This window comes from Paramormyrops kingsleyae, chromosome 2 (genome assembly GCF_048594095.1).
Source record: "Paramormyrops kingsleyae isolate MSU_618 chromosome 2, PKINGS_0.4, whole genome shotgun sequence".
In the NCBI taxonomy this organism is placed as follows: Eukaryota; Metazoa; Chordata; class Actinopteri; order Osteoglossiformes; family Mormyridae; genus Paramormyrops; species Paramormyrops kingsleyae.
Genome location: NC_132798.1, coordinates 9,232,354 through 9,246,234, shown reverse-complemented (window position 1 = coordinate 9,246,234; position 13,881 = coordinate 9,232,354). Strand labels below are relative to the sequence as shown.

The 13,881-nt window shown below is 42.1% G+C and overlaps 1 protein-coding gene across 5 annotated transcripts in view; it reads left to right on the top strand.

The window, feature by feature from the left end:
• Window positions 1-13,881, top strand: part of sh2d3cb (SH2 domain containing 3Cb) — a 28,472-nt gene that overhangs the window by 8,469 nt on the left and 6,122 nt on the right. For 3 of the 5 annotated variants that reach the window (XM_023801815.2, XM_023801805.2, XM_023801837.2), the window contains 2 exons: window positions 4,835-4,871; window positions 12,704-12,832. In XM_023801815.2, the coding sequence (XP_023657583.2) occupies window positions 4,835-4,871; window positions 12,704-12,832 (166 nt within the window). The other 2 variants (XM_023801825.2, XM_023801833.2) reach the window with 2 other exon arrangements.

The window sequence follows — 13,881 nt, the reverse complement described above, 5'->3', positions numbered from 1 at the left end:
GTTATTGTATCCATTTCCATTAAAATCAGACTCCCTTAGTAAAGGTCTAGCCTTGCTTTCCATAGATCTCCAGTGACGCTCCGGGTGTGCATTTTATCACCGGGGTTTATTTGAAACTGCTAGTCTGATTTCATTTTTGGCCTTTGAGTGGAGATACTTGCTAGGCAATGAAAGTAAACTTACAGAGGGAGATAACTGGTCTCTTTAAATTTAGTCTGCATTTAGTTTAACAGCTGCTAGGTGTCTCCATTTTCTGAGTAATCACTGTATTTTACTGGATATTCTCCCAACTCTTGGGAGGTATAAAAATTGTGCGTCTGACCCAGATTTTCTACACAATATAGGTGCTGTTCATTTTGGTTGAAATTGGCAGTTTTTGTGTATAACTCTAATTATGGCATCATTTACAGTGAGTTTTTAAACGCTGTGGTATCTGTTTTTAACGTTTTTTCTAAACGAATTTAACATACCATTCGTGCCAAGGTAATCGGTTAGAGGATGGATGGATAACATTTATTCATTTTCCATCCATCCATCTTCCCACCGGTTATCTCGGATCATCTTCCTCACTTTCTGTATGAAAGAATGAGCAGAAGATGTAGAATAACCGCATATTTTTAAATGCTGTTTACAACCTATCTGCAGCATCCCAAATTATTCCCCAAGCAGACAATGTCAGAATCTTGTTATTTTTCACCAGACCGAAACTTAAGTGTGCAGATGTTAGAGATAAAACATCAGGGAATGTTTATAGCGAATTCTTAACCAAATTAATAAATAATAAACAAAATCGTCAAAATAATCCAAAGAGCATTTCCCCTGAAGCGCCCCAGTGCTGAATTAGAAAAGTAATTGACAGTTCATTCCACATATTAAGGTTTCTTGAGAGTAACTTTAGACAGACGGCACTGTACATGGTATTTCTCATGGGTACTGAAGTTGTAGTGGCGGGCGTAAAAATCCCTCCCACAAAGCACTGCCTTCGCGCTGAAGGTTCGGGTGGGGACTGCGGCTGCGGTATCCCGGTGGACAGAAGCGCTCATCTTCTGCTGTCAACTGTGCGCGACTGAACGCGAGCAACGCCGGTGGGTCGGGAAGGGAGGAGGACACCCGCTACAGGAGCCGGGGAAAAGCAGAAAGTCTGTTTGTCTGGACGATGGGTTTGAGGTAGGGCTGTTTTACATAAGACGCAAATTTACTTCGAGAAGCGTGTATCGGTTCAAAACGTCGATCACCTGTAGCGACTGAAACCAACCGATCTTGTCCGGTAGACTTACGTTGCTTGTATGGGAAAGTTCGCTCTAATATGCTTCACTTGTGTATAGTAGTAGCATGTAATCTGATAGCAAAAACATTTTGCACTTATAAAATAATACACTTTACCTGAAAGAAACATTCACTTTTTTAGTGTGATAACCCAATTCACGATAATGAAAATAAGAAGTTAAAAACTTTTAAATGAAAGGTTATTTCCTCACAATACATGTAGGTTATAGCGGCACATAATGGGTATATTAAAACATGATGCTAGTGCTGTTCGCCTGTGATCTAGGGTGGGGACGAGATGTTATGCAACGCATTTAAGGTTTAGAGCCGTGGAAGTTGTCCTTTCCAGAGAATGACGTCCTTCTCTCGCTGCCAAGTTAGGGTTGAAATCGTGCAACTCTGGGGAAAAAAATCGTTTTCAGTTATAATTTATTTTTTCTATACCAGGGATTAGGAGGACGCCTATTTGTTTGTATGCTCTTGGGTGGAGGGCTGTTACAGGATGAGCTAAAACGTTGTTCCATAGCAAGCCATAATCCGATGTTTTGTATCATAGAATGTTGTCTCTTACGATGATTTTTTTTCTTGGACTGCTGACGCACAAAGTGGTACCTCACATGAAAGAATTAAGTAGCATTGTTGAAAATGACTTTGATGCTTTTTTTTTTGACGGATCCCCATGAAATCCCCATGATAGATTTTGGTGTAAGTCTTGGGACAATAAGACTGGTTGATTTATGTTGAAGCAGCCTGTAAGCTCCACCCCGCTAGAGAAGGATATGACCTGTGCCCTTCAAGAGGCAGCTTTCGGGTTGCAGTGAGAGGGACCCAAAGGACTCCTACAGCTGTAAGTCCTCAACAGGAATTCCTGCCCAGTGCAGAGGAATCCAGGCTGGAATGCACTGAAGATGAATGGTGCTTGAGATTCTGTCAGCTCATGAGGGTCAATGTGTTTTTTGTAGGTTAGGGGATACTGTAGCTGACTATTCTAATACAGAGTACAGTTTGCCATGCATTTTACTTTGTAGTATCTCTGATGGTGCCACTGTGTGAATCTTACTAGGAATGACATCAGCCTGCATCACTAGGAATCCTGAAAATTATGGCAGTCCAGCTGGTAATTAAGCTGAATTTGTCTGCCCTGTTTATGTCACCCCCCCCCCCCCCCCTTTTTTTCTGTTTGAATGTCCCCTATGTAACTTGAGAAAGTTTGTGGTTTTAGGAATAAGATTCCTAAAGAAGTGAATGTGTGTATGCAACATGCCTGTTACCCTGTGTGTGGTGTGTGGTATCTATGGCAGTGTTTAGGAGGTGTGGGACAGCTGAACCTGAATGTTCTTCGATCAACTGCCAGGCATTTTACAAGGCACCACAACCTACATAGCTGTTGTGTAATGACTGTCTGAACACTGGCAACGACAGGCCACCCATGATTAGAAAGTAGATTAGAAATATTAATTGAAATTAATATTTTATGTAAATACATTACCTGGTATGTTTTCCAGAACAGACTTAATTATGTCACATTTAGTAGCATTATTAATATGTTTTTTTGTGTATTTTAAAGTGCATTGCATGGGATTTTATTACAAAAAAACAGAAAGGCAGCAAATCAAGAAAGCAGCTAGGAATATTCTAGAAAAATAGGAATGGACAGGATGCTGGGCACATGAGGATAGGATGTTAATGACAGACTTGGGAAACGCTGCACTGGGAGGTACTTTAATGGGTGATTTGTGTGCATATAGATATTATTATTTTCAACAAGTATTACTTAATAGTCTTTGAATGGCCACAGGGGACAATTCTCCCAGTGACTGCCAAAGTGTATTTTTGCATTTATTTTTTCATATTTTTTTAAAAATGTGATTATCTGGCATTTTGTAAATGACTGCCAGTCCATTTGATGAAACATTATTCAGTTCTTTTGGATTACATGCATGTTCAATTGAGGGTTAGCAGATTATGTTTCTCATTGACAAAGTGTCCCTTCCTCATATATAGTATTTTGAAATCCATTCACTGCATGCCTGCCTCGAGATTACCGATCTTAATGCAGAGTTAGAGCTGTGGATGCATGGAGGGTGTAGCCCTTGGCTTTTGACATCTGCGATACGTAGTTGTTGTGGGTTTGAGAAGAATACAGAGAAGAACAAGGTGTCTTTGTTTCTTGTGCCCTCTCTGGATCACTCAAGACTAGAAAGGCTGATGGAGGGCAAGATGTCATTAGAGGGAATGGAAACAGAGAAAACGGAGGAGAATATCCATTCGGTATATGCACGAATGTACAGATATTGTTTTCACATAGAAAACAGCAAAGTAGCAGAAAGCAAGGATTATATTTCAGGGCAGCGCCATTTTCAGATGAATCATTTTCTTTGGAAGAATCTACTGTGAGGTCTGTATGCAGTACCATGCAAGAGTCTTAGGCAGCCAAAGAAAATGATGTTTAAATGATCGTTGTGTTGGTGTAAAACTATGCTATGTCAAAGTGTGTTAGCTTAGCCGTTCCAAAATCTCTGCTAAAATTACCCTATTATTTCCAGCAACCATACAACACACCCATGTAGTTTTTGACTTGACCATTGGCACATCTCATATAGCTAATCAATATCTCATTGACTTTTTTAACTACTTAAGTTAATTAATCAAGCAAGCTGATGGAGAAATTTAATAAATACATGGAATGGCTGGGTGGCCCTGAAGGCACTGAACTTGATCTAGCCATCCAACTAGATATCAATAACTTTTTGGAGAACAGAAGAACTTTTTACTAGTTATTACTGTATTATTCAAGCAAATGTACACTTCCTACCCAGATAAATAGCTTTCTGTGTCATTTGACTGCCTAAGACTTTTGTACGGTACTGTATGTGCATGTCCCCTGATACATGAGAGCTGACAAGAAAAAAGGAAAAGCTTCTTGAATGTTTAGCTCTGAGTTGTTAATTTAATGTTTAGTGTTGCTTGGTGATGCAGATCTTTGAAGACAGGCACTATACGTAGCTGTTTGCTGTAAGTCGCTTTCCTCTCAAGGACGTTGGACTCATGTTTTTCCAGAAATGTGTTTCTTTGTGTGAGATGGGAGGGGAATGGCGATGAGTTGTGTTCGTTTCCTTCTCTGTGGCCTAAGAGGTGCACCCGTAATTGAAACTGTTGCTAGGTGTTGTGAGAACTGGCCAACAGCTGTCGACCGTTTGCTGTTTGAGTCTTAGCAGCATGTTGCGTAATACTTCCTACATGCAATTTCAATGGATGCCAGAGGTCAGGAGTTTCAGCACATTCTGTCCCTGCCATTTTTTTTTTTTTTTTGGTATCTCAAAGCCACTGAGTATTATCGCTTCCTGTATGACGCACACTGCATAGACAGACGTGCATGCGATCACACGGATGCTCATTCATGCACATGCAAACATACCCACACACCAATATGTGTATATATCTATACATGCACTAAACATTTGACTAAACACTTTGCAGCTACACACGAATAGCGGCTTCCTAACAGTTTCAATGAAATTCTCAAAAAACAAGTTGTAATGCTTGTTTTACATATTCTTCTTTCCAGCCACCTGCCAATGGACATCAGAGGTGAATATGTTAAGGTAAGAATTTCTTTCTTTTCCCTAAATAAGAAACAGAGCAAAGGTGTAGAGGGTTTGTGACAAGACCAACCTTTGAAAGGAAACATTTTTCTGCAGACATGTTCAGTTAGTGGGCAATGAATTAGAAAGCCCTCTTTTGTTCTTTAATAGCAAGAACTGGGACTGTGGAAGATGAAGTGCTCGTTTGCATTCTGCTGTCTGCGAATCAGCTTTCTTTTTGGGCCAATGTGAAACCATGGAAAAGAGCCCAAGCTTTAAGTGCGTAGCAGTTGAACTGTAGTTGAAATGGGATTTGTGGCAGAAGAGATCTAGGATTACTGCCCATTCCTTACAAATGCTTCCTCGCCACTTGGGTTACCATGGGTAACCAACTCTGTTCCAGTTAGGTCTGGTTATGGTCAACAATGGGTGGGAGACAAGAGGTGTAGTACTTGTAACATTCAGGACTATTCTGACAATGTTTTCCCTCAATACTGGAGATTAAGTATCCAAATGAAATCTTTTTATAAAAAGATACATGTGGTCAGCCTTTGCAGTGTCTGAGCTTCTTGGGGAATAAAACCATGTGAGAATTATCAATGGAGCACAACTGGAAATCTAAGCCAACAACAAGTGAAACTCTGCTCTAGATTTACTACCCATATAAAACACAGACACTGATATGAAACAGGAAGAGAGTCACCAACCACAACCAGGATTGGTCACCTGACTTCCCTTCCAGAGAAGGATATTGACTTGCCATAGCGTGACTATAAGGGTATGTCTTCCCTTAGAGAGGTAGATGTGTATTTTCCGTGCAGATGTGGTACAGGTTTTGGAATGGGATTAGTGCAAACTAGCATCCTTTGTTTATTACCTCATCTCTCTGGAACCCCCCTGACTGGAAATGCTCATGAGGGCATGGAACGGCATGAGAAGGAAATGGGGGTGGGGGGGTCAGTTCTGTCACAGGAAAACAGAAATGGACAAGAAATAGAGAGGCCTGAACACTCAAGTGATTGTTCCAGAGATGCCCCCTTACAAGACACTAAACGAGGCAAATGAGATAATGCATTCTGTTTCATTCCTCCTTTGTAGCCCGGAAAAGACCAAAAACTGTCTTTTTGTCTCTTTCTGCACTTCCCATACTGCAGAGCATCACTTCACCCTACAATGATCTGAAGTTGATCTTGAAGCTTGATCTGATCATGCTTCAGACACACATTGACAATAAGTAGCCAGGAGTTGGGAAGGGAGAGAGAGAGAACTGGTGCAAACAATTATAAGAAAAACTGACACTCTCATTAGACTGGAGAAGCAACAAAGAGAGGTAGTCTGAGAGCAATCAATCATAACAAGAAGCAAGACCCCTACTACCATGGTATAAGGCCAGTAGCTGTAAGGTGTAGCTCTATCAAATCTATGGGGCTTTTTTACTAGTAATTCCTGGGTTATCGGTCTTTGCTGTGCCACTTCAGCCATTTGTGGCAAGGAGGGTATCATTGCATAGATGTGGAAATGACAGAAAACCAGGGATTAACATGTAGCTATGATATTGTAAATATTTAGGATTGGGTATGATATTGGTTTGTGTCAGGGTCAGCACCCATCTGCCCCAGCATTTTGTGTTTCTTCCTCTTTTGGCCAGCAGGTGTCGCTGGCCATCCTGTCCTCCCTGTGTCCTTCAAGTCCGTCATGTGTTTCCCCAGCTCTGTGGATTGCTGCGTGGTGCTAAGGGCTGAGCGTGCAGCTATTAATCACTCTGTTGTGTGTTCAAGTCCAGCCACCTTTGTATTCAGTAGATTTGTTTCCTGGTGTATCAGTTTTTCTAGTTCCTGTGTTTTATGGTTTCCATTCTGTTTTGGTTTTTTGCTTTGTGCCCTTGGTTGTGTGTTGCCTGTCTTTGTTATTTCCCTACTGTTTGGATTCTGTTCCCTAGTTTCTGAGTTCCTCGATTTAATTATTAGTTTCACCTGTTGCCCATTTTGCCAGTCCTTGTTGATTATTCTGCTCTGTTTCTAGTTGTCCTGTGTTGATTGGTTAATAATTGATTATGTTTTACGCCTGTACCATGTATGCCCAAGTTTACTTTGTATTTAAGTACCTGATCCTGCTCTGTTCCCTGTGCAGTTACTCACTATGTTTCCTGATGTTGGTTCTTCTGTTTGCTATGATTGATTCCCTGCCTGTTCTCTGTGTAAGCAGTTTCCTTTCGTAGATCATTTTTGTTATGTTAGTTTTTGTTGTGGAGCCACAAGTGGATTGTCACCTTCCATTCCTGCCTGCACTATGCATCGTTCCTGACAGGTTAGAAAGTTACAGAATGCTGGGATATTGGAAATGGGACAAGTACAAGAGACTACCAGCATTGCAGCTTACTCTATTATACATCTTCGACCTTTTTCTATTCATCATCAAGCACTGCAAACGTCCAATGGAACCACGTGTTTCTCTTAGTCTCAGTTATCAATGTCAGTCTTCACCTCCTGCACCCCCTGTGTGAAAGTCTTATGACGTACAATGGTAGATAGGGTATGAGTTTAATCATATTTGAGATTATTTAGGAAACAAAAACAATAGCGGTTAGTATGTTCTGTTCAAGGTGTTTTCAGTGCAGTGAAGTGTGGCTCTGCCAAATAGAATGGTGTGCTTATAATCTGAAGACTGCTGGGTCAAATCCAGTGGCTCTTTGTGAAAGGCAATTAACTCCATTTGATTTCTCAGTTGTATGTCACTTTGCATAAAGGTGTCTAAAAATGGTAAATATTCATTTCTTAATAGAGAATATTTTTTTTCTCTCATACAACCAGATAGAGATGCACAGTACAACTGACAACATCAGTACCTGTCGATATTCATTAAAAATAAAGATATGGGGATTGTTCCGATGTATCAGTTTTGGTCGATATTACCATCTGACATTTAAACTTTGTCAGTATTAAAAATTAACAGCACGAGAGCTAAAGTCATAACTACTAAAATAATGGAGATGATTGCACTGGACGATCAGGCATTTTCCGTAGTGGAAGGCGAGAGATTTCATTGGCTCATTCACCGCTTAGAAGTACGATTGCCACCTTTGATGTAAAAAAATATCCATTAGTTCAAAATGGGACAGCATTTTATTTTACAATATGGGAAGACCCCATAAAAATACAGGACTGTTAACAACTCCACTTAGAAGAGGCATCGAAGTACGGGCCGGGGAGACAGTCTTGTATGTATTATAAATCTAGTCCTCAGATTGACGTTTCATTTTCCACGTAAAAGTAACGCAAGTCCCCCCTCCCAGCTAACTTCTGAGTCAGAAAATGGTTCAGAGAAAAACCAGTTATCGGTACTGGCGATGTTGGACAAAAGTTTGTTTGTAGTCAGTATTCATCAAAATTACATTACTACTACAAGGCATTTTACTGTTAGAATCTGACATTTTGTCAGATATCAAAATGTTTGATGGTCGGTTTCTGCGTGTCCCTGTGTTCCAGTCACCTGGTTGTGTTATGCAGATGTATAATCATTGCTGGTGAATATTCCTTTAGGGTCATTTTGAATTTTAATTTAATTTCTAGCATTCAAGATGACTCTGTGTAATTCAAGGCTGCCGGTGTAATATACTCAACCAAATGTAAAAATAATGAATGGCTGTGTGCAATATGTAGCATCAAATTCTATTTATTTGACTATAATGGTAAAACAGGGAAAGTGATTGGTTGTCATTGTTGATACACCATAGCACACAGTGCACAACAATGAGATGTGTCCCCTGCATTTAACACATATGTCACATCGTGACACATCAGGGGGCAGCTAAGTCAATGCCCGGGGTGCAGTGCTTGGGGGGGGGGGCACCTTGCTCTGGGTACCTTAGTGCTACTTTGCCGGTTAGGGAGTCAGACCAGCAATCTTACAAAGTACACGTCCATAACCATTAGGCCACCCCTGCCTTACAGTGACACCCAGTGACAGTGGCCTAGCAGTAACAGCGTCCCTGCCCCCCCCCAGATCTGTATCTGATAAAGCAGAGTCTAAGATGCTCCTTATCTATCTTCTCAGGTCATCTATACGCCTTTCAGGCAAACCTTACCCAAAGGCAATATGACACATCCACAGTGGTGTTGATATTTGGTGCGGTACAGCTTAATAAGGACTATTATTTGGGAGGGCAAATGATGCCAAATTAAATATTGGTGCGGGGGTACACGTTACCTCTGGATCATATTTCTTGCACACACTGCGATGTTACTTTTTTAGACTTATGTGAAGGTAAAGAGCTGGAGAAAAGTCTGCATTATTAATAATTCAGTGCATGCTGGGACGTTTACTGCCTCGCTGGCACTGTCGCGGGAGCAAGGCGCTGTGGCAGCTTCTTTAAAGGTACTTCCCATCTTCGCTGTCTGTTATACGTGCTGCCTGGGGAGGTGGCAGGGGGACGGATCTGCCTGCCTCCGCCCCTCCCTGCCCATGTCCCCCCAGCAGAGAGGGATGCGGCGAGGTGGCTGGCGAAGCCGCGGGCTGGGGAGACGCGGCGCGGGACTGTAGCAGAGGCAGCCAGTGAGTCAGGGCTTTAGCGGCGCCGGGGCGATGGCGGAGCGCTGCGGCCTCTGGGGCTTCCTGTCCACCGCCGCCTCCTGCTGCGTCTACAGGAGATCCTTCATGCGGGTGCAGGTGAGCTGCAGCTGCCAGCGGCTCTCTGTCAGCATGTTTGGATGCAAAGGAGCACATTTTATTCAACCTGCTGTTTAAAGGAATGAAGTGCGGAGTCGGTGTATTTAGGTTTATGCAGACAAGTGTGAGAATGTTTAGTAGATATTTACACCCTTTGGTGTAAATGTAATATCAGGTGACTCTCTTCCATTTGGGAGAAGTTTAACACTGAAGTAAGTTGTCTGAGGATTGAAAGTTTATGGCTGGAATGAGAGACACTCAACTCGTGGGGAAGTTTAGCAGTAATCCAGTGCCTCAGACTGGGATTTAGCTGAGTTTGTTTAGTTCTGGCTGAGATGAAAATGTGTATCTCTTAGGACTAGACTGTTCTCCTGTCTCTGAATTGGCTGTTATAGGAGACGCTTAGGGTGTCTGACTCTGAAGCCGCCCATCTGCCTCTCTGAGTTTGCTTCAGATGCATTTCTGAGTCTCTTTGTTCATTTTAATATTGTATATGTACAAACTTTTCATTTATCATTTTATTTATTGACAGATTATGACTTTTCTGGAGCCAGCTGTGCTGAGTCGTGTTTCTGACTTAGAGAGCATAGTCAGAATTCACATGCTCTGAACACTTACTGGTGTCAATGATGCAGCCTTAATTTGGGGAAGGATTTAATCAATAGGGTGAGATAGATGGATTGATGATGATGATGATGATGATGATGATGAGAGTAGACAATGCAGCATTCAGCCTCCGTCTTGGGTGCAGAGTACAGTACCTACCTAATGTACATAGCCAGTACATTAAATTAAGCTAAAGTACTGTAGGAATTTAGTGCAGGATTATTGCCTTTCATGAACAATGATAAGAGTTAAAGCATTAAAGATGTTGTTTATGTTGTTGTGACTTGCACTCGCAGCGCTGTGCTGGAAGTGTGATGGATTGCAGATCACTCCTCCTCCCATTTCAGATGCTGCTTTTCCCACTTTCTAAGTTATTCACTTTCTGGGCCTCCTGTATCGATCAGTCTGCTAGGTGATCAGGCCTGGAACAACGGCCCACCCTTTTCCCAGTACTTTCTGGTATTGAATAGCACTGGGACAATATCACTGCAGGGTGTCCTCTTGTAGGCCATTTAAAGGACCCCTCACCCTCCAGTCCTCAGCCATTTGGCTGTCGTCATGGAAACAATGATGTACCCCCCTATTGTGCTGGTAGGGTTAGGCTAAACATGGCTGGTGATGATGTGCATGTAGTTCCCAAAAGCAATCAGATCATGGACTTTGGATCTCCCAGCTCCATTGGCGGAACATCTGACAGAGGGTAGACTTCTGCTGGAATAGTTCATAATGTTAAGTCGGTTAGATTTTAGACACTTTTCCTGGTTCAATTTAGTTTATATACTATCTCAATTCAGTCACCAAAACCTGTCAGGCTGACCTTTTATTATATATAGCATGTCCTATGCAGTGGGAATTTCCTGTTCTCAGTCACGCAGAGTAGACTGCTTCCATAGCACATCTGATATAAATTATCCTGCTCAGGTAGCTTAAGCTGTGCTCTTCAATCACTATTCCCAGTGAGCCCAGTTATCCCGCACAGCTGCTTATCCTGCCCATCCACCGACCTTTGCTAAGTAGTGATAGCCGTCTGTTTATTCAGCTTACACACATCCAAGATTCACTGCTGTGTCAGGAGAAAAGCCTGACAGACATAGCCATGCAACAAAGTGCACCTCCTCTCAGCCCCGACTTAAACAGAAGAAAAAGTCATAAGGGCGGACATGTCAACCTCCAGATGTCTTCAGACAGCCTGTCTGATGGCTAAATGACAGTTGCACTGATGATCGTTCCTCATTATGAAACATTAATAATCATGGAGCTGATAGCAGTATCTGATGTAGTGGGCTGAGCCTCCATGCCTGTGATCAGAAGATCACTGGTCCAAGCCCCAGCCTTGGAAGAATGGTCACGTGTCTGTGGGCCCTAGAGCAAGGCCCCTAACCCCCAGCTCCAGGGGTGCCTGCCGCAGGTCTGTCACATGGCCTTGTTTTTTTGGAACCTACCAGAGAGTCAGTCCTTCCAAATGGATTTAGATATACAATCATGTGTTTGTAATAAATTCAAAGATGGGATCTTGTAATAATTATGTGTTGCTAGTCTGGCTGTCGAAACAGTTTAATGTCACTAGTGCTATTCATAAACTTCTATTACAAATAAAATCCACACAGGTAAAAAAAAAAAGACATTATTTATTTAATAGTCCTTTTGAAGTCTATCAAATATATTTATTTATAACCATTACATTCACTGCTATTGTATTTCAATTCTTACTGTGTTTCTCAGATACTGCTTTCCACTCTGTTATGGTAATTCCCCCTGAAGGAAACAGCCCCTCCTCACGATGTCACATGTTAGTGAGTGACATCATTGTTTCAGCAGATAAACAGCAGCGCAATATCATATTTATTATTAATGTGACTTTGATACTGTGTCTCAGTGCTACACATTCTGCTCTTGTAGGTAAAACTGTGTCCTTTTTCTGACTTAAAATAAAGTTTACAGTTTTTTTCCCCCAAAAGTTATGATGACCAAAAAGTACTGTATAGTAGGGATGATCCCTGGGTAGATTATGGATTTAGGGGGGATCTTGGAGCTTGGGGTTTAAGGGATGATACACTGAGTAGGGTTTAGGGGACCTTAAACATGAATTGGACTCTGATTACTAGGGTAGACCAAAGAGTATGATTGGATGCACATGGAAGACAGAGATCAGGTGGTACAAGGAGATCTCCAAAGAAGTGCAGTCTCCATATAATGGAAATGGTTGTCATGTGAACAGATGAGAGTAATTTGGATGACAGTTGTTAAAAACAGGGGGACGGGGGTTGTTAACCGGGGTCAGTTTTTTGATAATGAAGTTCAAGTTGTCCCTGAAGATATCTAAGTACAGTAGCAATGTCTCTTTGGACTGTCCAGGGTATTCTAGACAAAGACGGAATGACCTCAGTGATCCCGCAAGACTGTCCATGCTTGCTCTCTCTCCGGGGTGGCTAAATCAGAAATGACCATTTCCTTGAGAAATCGCCTCTGAGTCTATGCTGAGGGTCCAAACAGACACACAGACGTTAGTGTGTCTGCGTCCCCACGGCTGCTCTGTTTTCAGGACACTGTGTCACCTCCGCATGTCTCCTTGCACCCCTCAGTTCTCCAAGGAGAGGTACCTGCTTGACACCCCACCTGAGAAGCTTCGGAAGGAGCTAGAGGAGGAACTGAAGCGGAGCAGCGATGATATGAGCAGTCATGGCTGGTACCATGGCCTCATGCCCCGAGAGGTTGGCTCATCCGTCTTCTGGAAACATAAACAGAAGTATATGTAGACTAAGGTTCGACCGGCGTATCGGTTGTCTGATAAGATCGGCAGATATTAAGTTTCCGTGAATTTGTCGGCATTGGCAGAAAACCCTTCAGATAGAGAACCGCTAATATCCCTTTAAGCATTTATGATGAGAAAGGTAGAAGAAGATGTTTCCTGCATTGTAACTTGTAACGCTAATCGCCTGGGATTATTAGTGCTATGGCTTAGTCTACAGTTGAGTCATGGCAGAATGTTTCTGTATTTATATATAGCAAAGGCTAAGACAAGTTCTTTTTGCTAAGAGTTTTCTTTGTAGTGGTTAAACATGCAAGACATGACAGATAGACAACCAGCTTCCGATGTAAGCAAAATCATATCTTCTTAATTGTATAACCCTAACCCAGTGGTTCACAAACTGGGGGGGTGTGCCCCCCTAGGGGGGTGCAGAGGTATTGCAGGGGGGGCGCACCAATGGGATAGCCTCAGGGGCATGTGTACGCCAATGAATATTAACAGGAATGTTAAATCTGCATTTGCATAATTTCGAACTTATGCTGGACTTTTATTTTTAATTGATTGCTCTTTTTTCTCCCACAGTGGTGAAATTGCACCATTTGTATTTTGTAATTGCATTTGTTTCGCTCAATTAGAAAAGGGAGTTGTATTTCAAATAAAGTTTGAATCTGAACCTGTGTAGTTTGAATGGGGGGGGGGGGGGGGGGGGCTAAATATGTTCCTATCTAGAAAAGGGGGGCCCTGCAGAGAAAGTTTGGGAACCACTGCCCTAACCTAACTACCTAGCTAAGCCAAAAACCCAAACCAAACCCAAACGAATGAAAAACAAAAGACATTTACAACCCTTGATGTTCTACGAGATTGAAGGACCAAAAGCTGTCACCCAGCATTCAATACAGACGTTCCTCTACTTACGAACGAATTACATTAAGAACGGCTGTTCGTAACTTGAAATGTTCGTAAGTCGTTATTCAACATCATTTTAAGGCTATATGCAAGTACAAAGATCTA